The 19,611-nt window shown below is 40.1% G+C and overlaps 1 protein-coding gene across 1 annotated transcript in view; it reads right to left on the bottom strand.

Annotated features, from left to right (window-relative positions):
* GRID2IP (Grid2 interacting protein) overlaps positions 1-19,611 on the bottom strand; it is a 307,557-nt gene that overhangs the window by 45,255 nt on the left and 242,691 nt on the right. The window contains exons 13-17 of the mRNA XM_053695186.1: positions 15,257-15,680; positions 13,354-13,441; positions 13,183-13,260; positions 10,424-10,620; positions 1,493-1,648 (exon numbers count right to left, since the gene is read on the bottom strand). Of these exons, the coding sequence (XP_053551161.1) occupies positions 1,493-1,648; positions 10,424-10,620; positions 13,183-13,260; positions 13,354-13,441; positions 15,257-15,680 (943 nt within the window). The remainder of the gene's footprint in view (positions 1-1,492; positions 1,649-10,423; positions 10,621-13,182; positions 13,261-13,353; positions 13,442-15,256; positions 15,681-19,611) is intronic.

The raw sequence follows: 19,611 nt of genomic DNA on the forward strand, positions 1-19,611 counted from the left end.
AAAGCGACTTCTACCTCTCTTTCCTTTTGGCTTAAAAGCATTATCCGATTGGCTTATGAGACTGCCGGACGGCAGCCTCCTGAAAGAATCACAGCTCACTCCACTAGGGCTGTGGCTTCCACATGGGCCTTCAAGAACGAGGCTTCTGTTGACCAGATATGTAAGGCAGCGACTTGGTCTTCACTGCACACTTTTGCCAAATTTTACAAATTTGATACTTTTGCTTCTTCGGAGGCTATTTTTGGGAGAAAGGTTTTGCAAGCCGTGGTGCCTTCCATTTAGGTGACCTGATTTGCTCCCTCCCTTCATCCGTGTCCTAAAGCTTTGGTATTGGTTCCCACAAGTAAGGATGAAGCCGTGGACCGGACACACCAATGTTGGAGAAAACAGAATTTATGCTTACCTGATAAATTACTTTCTCCAACGGTGTGTCCGGTCCACGGCCCGCCCTGGTTTTTTAATCAGGTCTGATGAATTATTTTCTCTAACTACAGTCACCATGGTATCATATGGTTTCTCCTATATATATTTCCTCCTGTCCGTCGGTCGAATGACTGGGGTGGGCGGAGCCTAGGAGGGATCATGTGACCAGCTTTGCTGGGACTCTTTGACATTTCCTGTTGGGGAAGAGAATATCCCACAAGTAAGGATGACGCCGTGGACCGGACACACCGTTGGAGAAAGTAATTTATCAGGTAAGCATAAATTCTGTTTTCCTGGGAAAAACAGAACAGTTGGTCCCAAGTAGGTGATGTGGCCCTGCAGTGAAAAACTTAACAGGCGGTGGGCCACTTTTACCTGCGGGCCCCCCATCATTTTCAGAACCAGAATTTCCATCTCTTCGCGTATGTAGTAATAGGTCACAAATGTTCTTTTTCTTAACGCAAGTTTTCTAAACTCCAGAGCATATATTTTCTTGCAAACAACAGATAAAGAAAACAAATTGTTTAAGACAGATGAGGGAAAATGTTTTAATCCAGTGTCCTTTTCATATTTTTAGATGTTAATTGACTATTTTATTATTCTTAATATAATTTATTTCATAGCGCCACAAAATTCCGTAGCACTGGGTACAAAGGTAGGGGGTAAACAATGACAAAGATTTGTGGTAAGATACAAATACATAACAGATATCCATTTAAGTATAGAGCGCAATAAGCCTTCTCTGGTTATTCTGTTTTACCATGGACTTGTAATACCAGATTGTGTGCTATTCCTAGCGTGGTCCAGAAATATTGATAGCGCATCCTATGCTATCAATAGTGCTCCATTGTAATATAGGAATTATTCAATATTGTTTACAAACTTGCGCTGTTTTATTAACTCATATAATGTTTCCACACATACATCCTATGATTAAGAGGAAATGGGAACCTTCAAGTCAAAAAGAGCTTAGAGGACAGAGTTTAAAGGTAATTTCCCTGATGGTCATTTAGAGCCATTACTACTTTCTTGCATGCAGGTTGGCCAATCAGATTTTGACGTATCTCACCTCTAGTATCTTGGCGAGTTTCTTGCTATTCCTAAGCTCAGAAGAAGCCTTAAAGATACAGTCACAGCTGGCTCTGATCTCGTCTGTCTTTTCCTGAAGTGTGCTCTTAAACAAGAGACTTCTGAGTCGGATCTTGTATTCTGGGACAGACAGCATCTGGTGGCCAACAAGGAACATGTTAAATGAGATGAATTATATGATTTTCGTCTATGAACCACCTAAAAACTTACTGCGTGAGGGCATGAATCTTACTTAAAGGGACATGAAACCCCAAAATTTTCTTTCATGATTCAGATTAGGAACGCAATTTTAAAAAAGTTTCCAATTTACTTCTGTTATCGAATTTGCTTTGTTTTCCTGTTATTTTTTATTGGAGAGATATATAGATAGGTAGTGTGCACATGTCTAGAGCACTGCATTACAGGAAATAGCACTGCCATTTAGTGCTCTTGCTTATGTATAACATTGTTGCAAAACTGCTACCATACAGTGCTGCAGACACGTGCACACTCCTGAACTTACATAACTGCTTTCCAACAAAGGATAACAAGAAAATGAAGAAAATCTGATAATACATATAAATAAAAAGTTGTTTAAAATTGTATGCTCTATCTGACTCACGAAAGAAAAAAATAGTTTTTTTGTTCATTTAAGGTACAGTAAACAGCTTTAAAATGTAATATACAAATTGAATTCCAAAAAAGTTGGGACAGTAAGGAAAATGCAATAAAACTAACAGAGTCATTTAAAAACTCAATTCACCCTGTACTATTTTGAAAACACAACATTAACACATTATTTGATGTTTTACTTTGTAAATGTAATGTTTTTTTTTAAACTATACACTCATTTCAAATCTGATGACTGCAACACGTTCCAAAAAAGTTGGGACAGGGGCAATTTAAGACTAATAGCGATGTGACAAGTTGAAATAAGAAGGTGGTTTGAAACAGGTGAGGCATTCGTGTAATCATAAGGAGCCTCCAAAAAAATAATCCAACACTTTGAGAACATTCCCCAAAGACAAATCGGTAGGATTTTGGGCATTTCACTTTCTACAGTGCACAATATAATTAAAAGATTCAAGGAATTCGGTCAAATCTTGGTGCGTAAAGGGCAAGGACGAAAACCACTTCTGAATGCGTGTGATCTCCGATCCCTTAGGAGTCACTATTTTAAAAACCGCTATGAGTCTGTAATGCATATCCTGACATGGGCTCGGGAATTCTTAAGTTAAGGCTTTATTATGCAAAGCAGAAGCCATACATCAACAGTGTCCAGAAGCGTTGTCGACTTCTCTGGGCTCGGTCTCATCTGAGATGGACAGTAGCACAGTGGAATTGTGTTTTGAGGTCCGACAAGTTAACATTTTAAATAGTTTTTGGAAAAAACAGTTGTCGTGTTCTGCGGGCCAAAGAGGAAAAGGACCATCCACGCAGTTATCAGCATCATGTCTAAAAGCCAGCGTCTGTCATGGTATGGGGGGGTGTCAGTGCCCATGGCATTGGTAACTTGCACATCTGTGAGGGCACCATTAATGCAGAAAGTTATGTATACATTTTGGGGCAACATATGCTGCCATCCAGACGTCGTCTTTTCCAAGGACGTCCCTGCATTTTCCAGCAGAACAGCTCCAAACCACATTCTGCCCGGATCACAAGCGCATGGCTGCGTAAACAGAGAGTGCGGGTGCTATCATGGCCTTCCTGCAGTCCTGACCTGTCTACGATTAAGAATGTGTGGCACATTATCAAGTGCAAAATAAGGTAACAAAGGCCCCGTACAGTTGCGCAGCTGAAGACATGCTTAATGGATGAATGGGGGACAATTCTGCTTGCTAAACCAACAAACTGATGTCTCCAGTGCCCAGTCCACTGTCCCAACTTTTTTGGAACATGCTGCATTCATCAGATTTGAAATTAGTGTAAATTTTAAAAAATACATTAAACTCACAAAGTAAAACATCAAATAATGTTATAATAATGTGTTTTCAATATAGTACAGGGTAAATTGAATTTTCAAAGGACTCTTTTTGTTTTGCATTTTCCATACTGTCCCAACTTTTTTGGAACTGGGGTTGCAATATAAAAACACAACTTTGTTATATACTTTCATTATTTATTTTATCCTTTTTCATGTAATTTAGCTGTTAAAATTGGGGATTTTCAAATTCGCAGACCGGATTATGCACCCTGCTGACTTCTCAAGGCTAAACTTTCTAAGTATCTTTCCCTAATAGGCATTACCAGAAAACAACTGCAAAACAATGTACTTTATACTAACTTACTGACTGTGGCAAGCCTTGTTGTCTGCAGACTAAAGCCCTGATTGGCTCATCCATATGACAAATAGTGGGTGGAGTTTGGCTATTGAAAAACAATTACAGTAAACTAGATGTGAATTTGTTTTAAAAATGTTTAGACGTGGCTGTTATGTTATGCTATAGAAAGGTGTTTACTGTCCCTTTACTAAAACTAATAACAATGAGACATACAGACTCGTCTTCACTTTGGGGCTGATTTATTAAGCAGTGAATGCTGCTAATTACGCGCGAGCCTTCAGGCTCACCAGAATCAGGAGTTAAGAAGCAGCGGTCATAAAACCGCTGCTCCTTAACTTGTCCGCCACCTCTGAGGCGGCGGACAGCAATTATCCCAAACCGATCGGAAGATTGACACCCCCTGCTAGGGGGATACATTGCACAAGCTTTTCACAAGAAATGCTTGTGCAATTATAAATTTATCGATGTGCGTCGGACATTGATAAATTAATCCCTTTCTCTTAACTCGGAGAGACAACGAAGATGACTGCTTATTCACGTGGCCCATTACTCTGTCTTTTTTTCATCTAGTTTAAAGGGACATAACACCCAGACATTTTTTTCATGATTCTGATAGAACAATTTTAAACAACTTTCCAATTAACTTCTATTATCAAATTTTCTTAATGTTCTTGTTATCCTTTGTTGAAAAGCAGGAAGGTAAATTTTACAAGTATTAAACTTGGGGTATTTTGATTCTTTTCATGCAACCATTTTACCATCAATCTATGCCCAAGTTTAAAAAAAAAAAAAGTGGTGATTTTTTTGACAAAATAGTAATTTAAGAATACATGTACTGAGAACTTTAAGGGTTACTGCCAAAGAACACCTCAATATGTGTTCAGCAACATCTCCTGAGTACAGTGATACCACCCATGTATAGGTGTGTCGGGTTCTCTGGGGGCTAAAAGGCCTTATTTTCAGGGGGCGCATTCCAGTTTTCCAACTTAGAATTTTCACATTTGTCATCATGCACCCATGTCTTATTTGGGACATTTCTGAAGCCGGACAATGTAATTTACCCCATCAAACCATATATTTTTGAAAAGTAGACACCCTAGAGTATTTGAAATGCTGGTATTTTAACACTTTCCATGCACTAATTCAACCACCAGTCTTTGTCAAACTTTTGGGTAGTCATTTTTTTGTGTTATTTTTCACACACGTACTTTAGGCATGGATTCTTAGTTCCTGTTATGTGTACTGACAAAAAACACCTCAATATGTGTTCAACAAATCTCCTGAGTACAGTGATACCACCCATGAATAGGTTTGTCGGGTTCTCAGGGGGGTAAAAGGCCTTATTTTTAGGGGGCGCATTCCAGTTTTCCAACTTGGAATTGTCACATCTGCCATCATGCACCCATGTCCTATTTGGGATATTTTTGAAGCCGGCCAATGTAATTTACCCCCATCAAACCATATATTTTTAAAAAGTAGACACCCTAGGGTATTTGAAAAGCTGGTATTTTGAAAAGTTGAAACCCCAAGGTATTGTATATGGAGTGTTTTGATGCGACTGTTTTAGCCAAAATAATTGGAGAAAGTATATAGTGGTAATTTTTCAATTTTCCTTTTTACACGCACATTGCTTTTTGACTATATTTTAGGAGAGATTGTTGTAAGTTATTGCAAGAAAACACTCCATATTGTTTTCTGCAAAACCCCCTGATTACACCCATGCCCCCCATGCATAGGTTTGCCAGGATTTTGGGAAGGTTCCGTTACAATTGTATGACTTGTAATTTGAGTTAAAATTGAGAGTATTTCTTCTAATATTCCTATCTTTAGTTTGGGGCCTATTGCATACTCCAGTTTTATTTATTGCCATGAAAGTGTATGCATTTGAAATGTTGACATCCCAAGGTATTGTATATGGAGTGCTTTGATGCCTTTGATGCAACCGTTTTAGCCCAAAAAAATTGGAGAAAGTGTAAGGTGGTAATTTTTCAATTTTCATTTTTACACACACATTGCTTTTTGACTAGGATTTAGGAGAGCCAGTTGTTAGTTATTGCAATAAACACTCCAGGTTGTTTTCTACAAGACCCCCTGAGTACACCTATAATGTCCCCCATGCATAGGTTTGACAGGGATTTTGGTAAAATACAGCACCAATTTTAGAACTTATAAAAAAAGAGAACAGTGAAATGTATGTGATTGTCTACATACAAGTGGTACCCTTTGTTAATTAGGGGTAAAATCAGGTTCCAGACAATCTTGCCAGTGGTTCCCATATGTTCTGGGCAACCTGGAGGGTCAAGGTGGATATCCTTTCCCTTGTACACACGGAAGGCCTGAGTATACCCAGACTCGCTCTCACAGAGCTTATACACCTTCACCCCATACCTGGAGCGCTTGGAAGGAATATACTGCTTGAATCCCAGCCTTCCCTTATACTTCATCAGGGATTCATCCATGCATATATTCCTTCCAGGTGTATAAGCCTCTACAAACCTGGCAGCAAAGTGGGTAATCAGGGGGCGGATTTTATACAGCCTGTCAAACTGGGGATGCTCCCAAGGGGGGCACAGGCTGTTGTGGCTGAAGGGCATGAAATGTAGAATCATTTCATACCTCTTCCTCGACATACACTGGGAGAAAATGGGGGTAGAGCAGATGGGGTTACTGCTCCAGTAGGAGCGGATGGAGGGTTTCTTTATTATGCCCATTAGCATAGTCAATGTCCATAATTTTTTAAATTCTGGCACATCGATGGGGGCCCATTGCTGCTTTGCCAAATATGAGTCAGGCTTTGCAGCACGGTACTGATGGGCATATAAATTAGTTTGGGCGACAATGTTCCCCAATACATCATCACCCAGAAACACCTCCATAAACTGTTGGGGGCTAAATCCTGCTACATCCACATTGATGCCAGCATTTGCAGTGAAGGGTGGGATATCTGGCCTCTTGTGATGAGGCATTACCCACCCTTCAGCAGCAATGCCAGCTGGAGTAACACATCTCCTCCTGGCAGGGGGGCTAGCAGTCAGATACATCGCTATCAGTTGAGACTGTATCTAATGATGTATCTGAGCATATGGCAGGGTCAAAATTAGGGTCTGAGTCAGACATAGAGGCGTCTGACTCTGATGCAAGGATGGCATACGCCTCCTCAGCACTATATGTTCTCTGTGACATTATTTATTTTTATCAGTCACAGAAAAAAAATTACTAAAGAAAATCCACACAAAATTTAAATTTAAATTAACTAAATGGCTCTGAAAACAGCCTTTGGGTCTTACAAAAAAATTACAAAAAAAAAAAATGAACCCCTAAAAAAATGCACAGAGCAAAAAAGTGCTGTTGTGCAAGAGCCAGTGATTTATAGTGAAATTGGTGTACACTGTCCCTTTATGAGAACGTGTTTACTCGTAATACGCATGCGACTTCCAACATAGTCTCATAATCTAGCCCTGTATGGGGTTTGGTTTTGGGTATTCTTTCACACTATTTTTTCTGCTCTTTGTGCCTTAAAGTTTCCTTTTGTGAGCAGTAAGTTTTGGTCAATGCTGATAAAGGGTAAAACAATACTACTTATAGTGTAAATGCAGTGCTAATTATCATGTATTGCTCTCCCATTGATTTCAATGAGAAACACAAAATTGTTAAGCACAGACTAGATTTACAAAGGGCAAATCTAGAATATTGGGTTCATGTAAACTTAACACAGGAAAAATGAACGCATTACTGCAGACAATAATTTATAAATGCCAACTATGTAAACAAGGTCTAAATATATACAACATAGAATGATGTATTCAAAGCAATGATTAACCTGAGAATAATATGCAGATGCATCATTTTAATTAAATCAGTTTTTTTTAAAGGGACTCTAAACCACTACATACAACCTCTTATCTCAAAGCATCCTTATAGCTTTTCACAGCAAGAAACTGCTAGTTATTATGCCATATAGATAACATTGAGCTCACTCCCATGGAGTTATTCATGAAGCAGCACTAATTGGCTAAATTGCAAGTCTGTAAATAGCACTGAGATAAGGGGGTAGGCTGCAGAGGCTTAGATACAAGGTAATCACAGAGGTAAAAAGTGTATTTATATAACAGTGTTGTTATGCAAAACTGGGGAATGGGTAATAAAGGGATTATCTATCTTTTTAAACAATAACAATGTTGGTGTAGACTGTCCCTTTAATATTAAAATTAAGTGTAAATTGTTTTGTGTCCAGAAAGTCATGGGTGCTGGCCATGTTGTAACCAAGGTTTTCTTCTCTGCAGAGGCCAATCAGAGAGATCTATAAATGGGTCACTAGAGTTAGCCGCCAATAATTGTGTAGTCTGCAGACTATTATTCCACTTTTAACAGGAATTAGAAAGCCCACAATGCTTGGAATTAAATTACTGGAAAATGGGACAAAATAAATAATGAATATATTGCAAAGCTGTGTTTAATACATTTAATTAAATATGCACTATATATACTATATATGAGCATATTTTACTTAAAAGCACACTTACAGCGTTCACTATCGGCATTTATCGATGTGCGGCGGACAAGATCCCCAATATCGGATCATGTCCGTTCCCACCTTGTTAAATAGGCCCCAATGTGTCACTGAAACATGTCCTGCAGCAAAGGCCACCAATCAAATCATTCAAATACTGTAATTTTACCACAGCATAAAACATAACCAATTGTATGTATCAACTTGATAAATCAGTCAAAGTAAAGAGATGCAATTTAGAGCAAACAAAAACAAAATAGATACTTAAATAGATTCTCTAATAGCGTTTAATCACTATAATGTATACAGCTTGTATGACAAATCACTCAACTACTACTAACCAAACCTCATTTTAGCACAACAGTCTACAGTTTGTTTATAATCTTGAATAATATTTTTGTGGTGTTAAAAAAGGTTAAGTTTCACTATCTACACATTTCCCTGTCCCAATTACACAGATAATATTTAGGTCTATTTTTGCAGCTATCTGGAAATTGATAAGTATTCTCTTTTCAGTTAGAAAGCTCCTGCGTGTGTGATTACTTTTGAAAGGAGAGTCAAATTTTAAATCCCTCAACATTTCCCAGATGCTTTGCAGGGTGGGTGTGGCCAAGGTGGGTCATTTGCATAACGGGGCGTGCAATGGACTGTATAGGGCGTGTTTTGGGTAGAGCTCAGGCATTTCCTGAAAAAAAACGGGATGCCAAAAAGCTGCAGGCAGGAAGCAGGTCTCCAACCCCATAACAATTACACAGGATCTGGGACATTTGGGAGGTTTAACTTTCATATGGAAACGGAATGTGGCCTATCATAGAGTTATATGGAAACTGAATGTGGCCTATCACAGAGTGATATGGAAACTGAATGTGGCCTATCACAGAGTAATATGGAAACTGAATGTGGCCTATCACAGAGTGATATGGAAACTGAATGTGGCCTATCACATAGTGATATGGAAACTGAATGTGGCCTATCACAGAGTGATATGGAAACTTAATGTGGCCTATCACAGAGTGATATGGAAACTGAATGTGGCCTATCACAGAGTAATATGGAAACTGAATGTGGCCCAGGGGCGGACTGAGATTAATCAGGGCCCCCGGGGCAAAAATTAGGCAAGGGCCCCCACTGTCTCACACTGACCCCCCACCAGGCTCCCCATTGTCTGGGCCAGAGACAGGGCCCCCAACCTCCAGGGCCAGACCCCACAATCCATGGCCCTCACAGCGACAGACCCATGACAGGACCCCCCACACACACTCTAGGGCCCTCGAGCAACAAACCCCACATCCAGACACAAGGGCCCCCACTAAACCCACACTTAACTGCTTAGTTACTGATAGAGCAGCTGTTAGCCACAGCTTAAGCAGTACACCAGGAGACCTGGAGATGCCATTTGTGGGCCCCCCTAGATGCTGGGCCCTCGGTCCAGGTCCTTTTTGCCCGGCTTATCAGTCCACCCCTGATGTGGCCTATCACAGAGTCATATGGAAACTGAATGTGGCCTATCACAGAGTCATATGGAAACTGAATGTGGCCTATCACAGAGTCATATGGAAACTGAATGTGGCCTATCACATAGAGTCTACAAACACCCTTTCTTCCCCTCAGCATCTCATGTTCAGCAGTGCTGAAGAACATTTTTAATTAGAATGTTGACATTAAATTCCAGAGATTCTAATAAAACTAATAAAGACAAGAACAAAAATTATAAATGTGATTGCTTAAAGGACCAGTAAACACAGCAGATTTGCATAATCAACAAATGCAAGATAACAAGACAATAGAATAGCATTTACTCTGAATTTCAAATGAGTAGTAGATTTTATTCTAACAAGTTTCAAAGTTATGTATATTTCCACTCCCCCTGTACCATGTGATAGCAATCAGCCAATCACAAATGCATATACGTATAGTCTGAGTTCTTGCACATGCTCAGTAGGAGCTGGTGACTCAAAAAAAGTGTAAATATAAAAGACTGTGCACATTTTTTTTAATGGAAGTAAATTGGAAAGTTGTTTAAAATTACATGCTGTATCTGAATCATTAAAATTTAATAAAACCTGAGTGTCCCTTTAAGGACTATTCACTACAAATTGGCCATTATTTGCCGTCAGTTCTTCTCCCTGATATGACTTACCTGCAGAGCAAACTGGTCTGGCTCGCTCAGCTTGCTGGGGCTGCCTGCATAGGCCTCAAAGTGTTTCCTCTCCTCCTCATCAGGTGCGTACAGCAACAGCTGCTTTATGTGCGAAGGTTCCAGACGCTCGTTATCCATAGTCATGAGGATCAGACGCAGTTCCAGATGAGTGAGCTTCAGATGCGCAAGTAAAATAGCTGTAAAGATAATAAAACAGCATTTCTCTCATACCCTTCCTCATTGATCACAGCATTAGAAATGACTATATGAGTTTACATGGTATGGTGTTGTTCCTTTTAAAGGGACTTTAACCTCAAGATTGAATTCCCCATAAAATAATGAATGTATAGTAAAAACAAAAACTTGGTGCTTTATTTACAAAAATGTGTTTTTGTCAAAGCCCCCAGTAAAGCTTGAGCGCTTCCTGCAGGATCCAGAATCTCACCCTGCAACATGCTACAATGTGATTACTTGATCAGTGAAGGAGCTCATTTATATCTGTTCCTAATTGGATAAAGCAAGGGAGAAAAGAGAAACAAACTCCCAATACTTTTCGAGGGATCTATTACTGTACTACAAAATTCTAAAACATTTTCAATTTTTTTTTTATATTTTAAATGCTTTTAAAGCACTTAGGGATTGATCACAATATTGCGCTTGTTTTCCGCAGGTATTGTGTGTTTTTACTAGTATTCACAATCCAAAAATATTTCTGTCATTAACCTCTTCCCGACATTAGGACATTCATGATGTCCTAACTGCGCAGGGCTTTAGCGCCATTAGGACAGCATGGAAAATCCTAGCCGTTTGGCTGAACTGAAGCCAACGGCGTTTTGTGAATGAGATTGCGGTCTTTGGGGACGTGTCTAGCATCATAGGGACGCCCCCAGGCCCGATCCTATCAAGTCGGATGTACCGATGTAGACAAATTAGCCCGGTCATAAAAGGGTTAATTCCCCTCCCAAAAACATGAAATCATTATCTGCATCGTAATCTAAAAATCAGATGTCCACCATTAGTAACAAACAGTAGCAATTACATCAAAGGTTAATTCATTCATTTTAATAGTGTTAGTGATTATAATAACTAGGTATGGACGAATGTGTCGAAAGTACAATCAGTTTGGTTGAACAAATAGACCTGTGTACATTTGTTTTGGACAAACGAATGTCAATAAGGACTTAAAAAAACATAAAATTCTTTAAATGAATGTTATTTCCGAATTTTGAATGTTACTTTAATTTTCCAATGTTCATAATTAGATTGAATATCCACATTCAAAATTTCATATATGCAACATTCTATTTAACAAATACTATTCAGAAGTTCAATAGTTCATGTAGTAGCGGATTTACTAAAATGATACATAATAGATACAAATAGATTGATTCAATTTTTTCCATTTCGAATATTGTATAATTTGTATATTACATTTAAACACAGTAATAGAAATACTATTACATTAAACGAATGTTACAAACAGATTTGTTTAATTTTTTGAATGTTGCAAAACATTCACCCATCCCTACTAATAGGTGACGTGTGTAATTAACCTGCTGTGCTCCAAAACCGTAGAGATATGTGTGTATGTCTCTTTAAGGGATTTCAGCAGGGGCATTATCGGTATAGTGGGTTGATTACACACGTCACCAAACAATTAGGCAGAATAAATAAAATCGATTTTATTTGCCTGAAGAAACGACCAGTGTGAAGTCGAGAAATGCGTTGCAGCAATCAATAAAGAATTGTTCTATTTTAACTATCAGGAGGTTGTCCGCTTACTATTATGCCTAATTGTTTGGGATTAGGATGGCTTCTTTCCTCCGCACACGGCCACCCTACGAAGTGTGTTTTAGCCTCAGCTGATGATCGTGGCAGATGTGGTGAGCTAACTACACATGAGAATGTCTCCTACCAGCGCATCGAGAGCCTGTCATCAGTGAGCTGTTAAGTGTTAGCCTGCCGTTTTTCACCTATTCCTGGACAGGAATTCATGTTATACATACGAGATACACAATGAGGCGCCCTTTTCTTTTCTTTTATCACAGGTGACCTACAACATCGGGTTTTGAAGTGGAGTTGCATTTGTACATCACGATTCTACATTTGACCAGACATATATGGATCCCGTTTTTGGACTATGACCTTTCTCTCTGTTGCATGGGACGTTATTATTTTATGAGGGATTGGTATTTATATTTACTTTAATATCCCAGTCTTCTCAATACTTTTATTATTGTATGTTTCTGTATACACTGATACATTTATAGGTTGTTTGAACACTTCACAGTGATTTATTTTATAGTTTTGGTGAGTGTGATTAACACTTTATATTCCCACACTACATTGTAGGATCACTTCTATCCAACACACCATTGATATCCTCTTCTGTTTTTTTGGGTCATTGATCCAGTGCGCCCCCTATAGGATATCTTTAGTAGATTTCCCTCCCTCCATACCTAGGGTGACCATATTGCCGCTTTAAAAAGGGTTCCTATAATGGAACATTATTCAAAACATTTCTTTAAGCAGCCCTGACATATGTATTTTTTATATGTATCCCTTTTTAAAGCTGCAATATGGTCACCCTATCCATACTAGATATATGGGCGCATTACAAAATGTTGCTGCACACTAAGAACAAAATACAGAAACTGCACAGCATTTTTTCTATACATCATCATCATCCCGTTTCTGCTTACAACATTTCTTGGTCATTTTTAGGTTGCTCTGCTTAATGTAATCTTAGCTGGATGTACCTGTGTTATAGGCTTTCTTGTGAGAGAGAATTTCAACAGCACCTTTCTTTTTCATTGATTCCGGAAGAGCAGAGAGAACTGCAAGAGATAGTTATGATTTTACAGTTGGGAGAGAACACTTCATATCACACGGAATGTGAATAAAACAAAAGCCCTTTTATCTTTACGTACGCGCAGGTCTTTGGGTACCAAAGTGAAGCTCCAAATCCAGGTACTTTACCATGTCACTCAATTTCTCGTAATCGGAATCCTCCCCCAACTGCAGATAAAAAGAGTATTAGCAATAATAAAATATGTATCAAGATTACAGCCAATAGACCAGGCTTTACTTTTTTAATGTAGTGTTCGTTTTAAAGTACATTAAAATAATAATATAGGTACAAATGCCCAAATCTGGAATTCCAAAATCATGAATTAATCAAAAATCCAGTCTTTTTTTATTATTATTAAAAATAACAAATTTTCACCATTAGTAAGTCACAATCTTCTTTGTCTGTGTTTTGTTATAAAATGCAAATAATAGTCTATATTTATTTATAACAACTATTACTTTTCTAATTACAGTATTGTTCTATCTTTTTGATGGTGCAATATATACAAAAGTATTAAAAATTATATAAAACTACCTTTAGGTTACATGTATAAATTGTATAGTGATATGTAAAGATAACCTAAATTAAATAAGATATTGTTGTTTACACTTGATCCCATCCCCTCTCCAAACTGTCCCATTTTACAGATGCAAAGATATCAATATTCCGAAATCCAGATTACTCCGAAATCCAAATCTTTTTTGTTGTCCTATCGATAATAGCTACCTTGTCAAAATTTGCTACCTCGACCTGCGCATGCTAACAATTATGTAATCACACTCCACATATGTTTGAAAAGAAATGTTTGGAATGCGATTATGTAATCACCAGCATGCGCAGATTACAGGTAGCAAATCTCAACGACCGCTAATTGCCTGTAACTGCTGCTGGGGGAGTTACTAAATCACACTAAGCCCAGTGTAGGTATTCTTAATCACACATATACTGCACTGTAATCCCCCCCCGTGTCCACTATCTTTTTTGCCTCTGCCTTGGGGTTCAAGGGGGGCGAAGCAAGGTTTACTTGAAGTGGATACCAGAGGATCGGACCCCGCAGGTGGATGCAAAAAAGATAGTGAAGATGGGGTAATTACAGTGCAGCGTATATATGTCAAGATTTGCTGCCTGTAATCTGTGCATGCTGGTGATTACATACAGTAATCACATTCCACACATTCCTTTCAAACATACGTGGAGTGCGATTACGTAATTGTGAGCATGCGCATGTCGAGGTAGCAAATCTCGACAAGGTATCTCTTTTCGACAGAACACCGGTCCCAAGGAGTATGGATAAAGGGTTTTGTACCTGTATAATAATATTAATAACTAAAATATTATAATTAGTTATTGCTTATAAAGCAACCATTTTTAGATACCAACGATTTGTTTTGGAATAATTTACACTGTATTATGCTGACTGTAAAGTTGCCTTTGCAATAGGAAAATAATCTATCCCTCTAGTAACTGTTATAGGAATAAAACACAGAGGTGCCAAATGGCCTAGTACAGTATGATAAAAGAATAGCTGTACAGCAGATAAGCAACTCACGTAGCTTATCTGCTGTACATCTATATTCTTTTATCAGACTGTACTAGGCCATTTGGCGCCTCTGTGTTTTTTTCTTTTTTTCTCAGATTGTCTTCGTATCAGGAGTTTGACCAAACCAGGACAGAGAGCTGCCGGGACCGACCAGTACTTTTGAAGAAATATGAACTTCCACTGAACTATTGACATTTTTTGTTACATTCTATCATATTTATTTGTTTCTGTTTATACGTATTTACTTAGAGAGTGCCCCCTAGTGGTTAATAGTGTATGTCCATAAGACATTTCACTTAGTCTATTTCTCACATTTGTTATAGGAATAGGCAGACTCAAGTTTGACAAATGGTCCACTCATCTCACTTTAGGCCAGAATATGGACAATTGTATTTTACAGGGACCAATAAATAAACATGTCTGTGTAAACTCAACTACTTGCCTGGCCCCATATGGTTCCTTCTGAATTTTCCACCTGTTCCCAGCGCAGCCTCTTCACGCTCATGTGACTAGACTCACTCCGTCGGTGCATGCCTCTGTGTGCAAGGGGTGCAAGAGGAGGAGCAGGAGGGACTGGGAGCGGTGGAGCGGGAGGGGGTGAGGGGTAGTTTCCTGGATCCCGAGACAGACTGGGCTGTTTTTTTTTAGAGACTTCCTTTGGCAAGAATGCATCTCCTCTGGGATGCAGAGGTTGGGGAGGGGGTGGGGGTGGAGGACTGTGAGGTGGTGGTGGAATGAGATCAGACACTGAGGAGTAGGTGAGAGAGCTCCCGTCCTCACTGCTGCTCGCAGACTCACTAGCGCTGCTGGCATCACGACCCGCACAACTGAACTGCTCATCCTGAAAGGTCATCTGCAGGAGAGACAAGGAATTGTCACTGAATGTTCCACTCATCAAAACACCTATTGTGACTCAAATATTTGTGATAAAAAAATGCAATGATTTCTCAATAATTAAAGCAAAAACAAAAGCAATATATTCCTAACTAGAGACGGGCATAGAGGTATTGCATTAACTTTAAAGGGACATAATACACTAATTTTTTCTTTGCATAAATGGTTTTGTAGATGATCTATTTATATAGCGCATAAAGTTTTTTTTTAAATGTATAGTTTTGCTTATTTTTAAATAACATTGCTCTGATTTTCAGACTCCTAACCAAGCCCCAAAGTTTTAGGAGAATACTGACGTATACCTACTCCAGCTTGCTTCTGTTTGTGTAAAGGGTCTTTTCATATGCAAAAGAGGGGGGAGGGGGGAGTGTCTTATTTGCCACTTGCAGTGGGCTTTCCAGCTACCTTTTCAACAGAGCTAAACTGAGAGCTTCTAAGTAAGTTTTTAAACAGTTTTATACTGGATTTTTATATCAGTATCTGTGCATCTTATTCTTTATAGTAGTGTCTATTACATGCAGTTATATGAAAATGAGTGTATACTGTCCCTTTAATGGATCACTGCATTGTTCATAGCAGGACTACATCAAAGGGAAGCATGTTTCATTCATGACTAGGATGAGGCAACTATAGGCAATGTCAGGGTTTTTTCCCTGTTTGCCATGTGCTACTGGCAGCCATTTTACTCACCTCTCTTCCTGACTATGGTGCATTGTGGGGGATGCTGCTCATTTCCTACACTTCCTTTTATGGCCAGACTGGTGTGCATCATCCATGTGAGACAGGATGCAGTCTCAGAATTGTGATGTCATCACTTATTATTTAAAGGGCCTCTGTCCAGTATGCTTTGCCTTTGCGTTGTCTCTGACCTGTTTGTGAGAGTTCCTGTATATTACTTGGCTGCCTGACATCCTTCCTAGTTCCTGATCCCTGGCTTGTTCCTGACTCTGCTGTTTTCCTTGTTCCTTGTTCGTCTGACTATTCGCTTTGGCTCCTGACTCGGCTCGTCTGACTACCAGCTCTGGTTTTGACTCCTGGCTTATTATTTGACTTGTGAATAAAGGTGTGATTATTTTTGCACTTCTCATCTCAGTCCGATTCCTGGCACCCTGACATTACGCAAAGGCCATGAATCTTGATGGTGCTAATAATCCACCTTTACCTGCATCATTTCCAGGATGGATGAACAGGATCACCGCTTGGATCAATTTGCACTAGCCCTGCAAACCCTGCTGACTCGCACTGCACATTTGGACCAAATTGTCCCTCAAGTTATGGCTGCTCCTGTTTCCGCTGCTGCACCTATGCCTACCAGGAGCATGTCTGGTTCTGCACCTCTACCTCAGCGATATGGAGGCGATCCCATTCAATGCAGAGGGTTTTTGAACCAGGTGGGCATTTACTTTGAGATGTTACCTCAGGCGTTTCCCTCTGACAGAGCTAAGGTGGGATTTCTCATCTCGTTACTCTCTGACACAGCTCTTGTCTGGGCTAATCCCTTGTGGGAGACTAATAAACCTGTGATTTCAAATTACCCTGAATTTGTGGCCTCCTTTCGAAAGGGTATTTGATGTTCTGGCTTGCTCCACCTCTGCTGCTAAATGACTCATGTCCATTCAGCAAGGTACAAGATCTGTTGCTCAGTATGCTATTGAGTTCCGTACGCTTGCCGCAGAGGTAGGTTGGAACAATGAAGCCCTTGTTGCCGCCTTCTTTCATGGGCTCTCTGATGCGACTAAAGACGAAGTTGCTGCCAGAGATTTACCAGAGGATCTCGAGCCATTGGTGTCTTTTTTTATTCTAATTGACATCAGACTCAGAGAGAGGCCCTCTTTCAAGGAGTGCTTGCGGAACGGTCTAATCAAGCTCTGGAACAGTTCCTCCGTTGCTATGTCTCAGATCACCACAATAATTGGTCTGAACTGTTGCCTTGGGCAGAGTTTGCTTGCAATAGTGCTATTAATGCTTCCTCCAAGTTATCCCCATTCATGGCGAATTATGGGTTTCAACCATCCTTGTTGCCCGATTCATTCATGTCTCAGGGTATTCCGGGTTTGGAGGAGCATCTCCAGCAATTCCGTTCCACGTGGGTGCAGATTCAGGATTGCCTTCATCGTTTTATGCAGCACCAAAAGTTCCAGGCTGATCGTAGGCGTCTGCCCGTGCCTTCCTACCAGGTTGGTGAGAGAGTTTGGCTGTCCTCCCGCAACTTGAACCTTCGTGTGCCTTCCAATAAATTGGCTCTGCGTTATGTTGGTCCTTTTCGAATACTCCGACGGGTTAATCCTGTGGCCTACGCTCTTGACCTTCCTCCTGATATGCGCATCTCCAATGTTTTTCATGTCTCCCTCTTGAAACCATTGGTTTGTAACCGGTTTACCACTGTGTTGCCTCGTCCCCGTTCTATCTTTGTTGACAACCATGAGGAGTATGAGGTCAGCAGCATTATTGACTCTCGTATGTCCAGGGGCCGTGTACAGTATTTGGTTCACTGGAGGGGCTACAGTCCAGAGGAGCATTCTTGGGTTCCCTCCTCTGATGTTCATGCTCCAGCCCTCCTCCGTGCCTTCCATGCCCGTTTCCCCAATAAGCCTTTTGTCCTCCAGCGGGGGATGGGTCGTTGAGGGAAGGGTACTGTCAGGGTTTTTTCCCTGTTTGCCATGTGCTGCTGGCAGCCATTTTACTCACCTCTCTTCCTGACTATGGTGCATTGTGGGGGATGCTGCTCATTTCCTACACTTCCTTTTATGGCCAGAATGGTGTGCATCATCCATGTGAGACAGGATGCAGTAAAATCCAAAAAGTGGAAAACAGCACGCCTGAATCTTTCTCTTATGGGGCACGGAGCAGCAGACTTGCCAGGTCCTCAGCACAATCACAAACTTCAAAAAACTCCAGCCACCATGTTAGTTAAAATACCTTTATTTTCTTATGCTGGGTCCAAACATACAACGTTTCAAGCCAATGTGGCTCTTAGTCATGTCAAGACTAAGAGCCACATTGGCTTGAAACGTTGTATGTTTGGACCCAGGATAAGAAAATAAAGGTATTTTAACTAACATGGAGACAGGATGCAGTCTCAGAATTGTGATGTCATCACTTATTATTTAAAGGGCCTCTGTTCAGTATGCTTTGCCTTTGCGTTGTCTCAGACCTGTTTGTGAGAGCTCCTGTGTATTACCTGGCTGCCTGACGTCCTTCCTGGTTCCTGATCCCTGGCTTGTTCCTGACTCTGCTGTTTTCCTTGTTCCTGATTCCGGCTCGTCTGACTATTTGCTTTGGCTCCTGACTTGGCTCGTCTGACTACCAGCTCTGGTTTTGACTCCTGGCTTGTTATTTGACTTGTGGACTTTTTATTATTTTTTGCTATTAATAAAGGTGTGATTATTTTTGCACTTCTCGTCTCAGTCTGATTCCTGGAACCCTGACAGGCAATCAGCAGTCAGATTACCTGTATCATTATTGTAAATGGCTTCACTCCCTACAGCTTGTTGTCTTTGGGGGTAGAGGATGCACAGAGGCTCTCTATACAATGTCTCTCTGACCCAAACATCCAGTACAATACCATTGACAATAATGGCTTGGGCACTATAGCCTCTAATTGGCTGCAGCCATTAACAGACGCTATAACGAGCATTCACGTTGCTCTTTTTACCTTTGATAAAGTCTGCACATTATAGCAACGAAACGCGTTAGGTATTTTGTCCTAAGAAGGCATCAGTAATCCCTGGTCCGGTGTGGAAGATTCAAACATGAACTGATATGTCCCAAGCGGCTTTCTAGAGTAGCTGAGAGGTTACCGTGAAGAAGATAAACAGGACAAATTTCTCTAAGGGATACGGAATCCTTCAAGGACTTTTTGATGTGCTTTTACAAATGTCACGGCTAGTAAGGACAATTTTA

The sequence above is a fragment of the Bombina bombina genome, chromosome 11 (genome assembly GCF_027579735.1).
Source record: "Bombina bombina isolate aBomBom1 chromosome 11, aBomBom1.pri, whole genome shotgun sequence".
Lineage (NCBI taxonomy): Eukaryota > Metazoa > Chordata > Amphibia > Anura > Bombinatoridae > Bombina > Bombina bombina.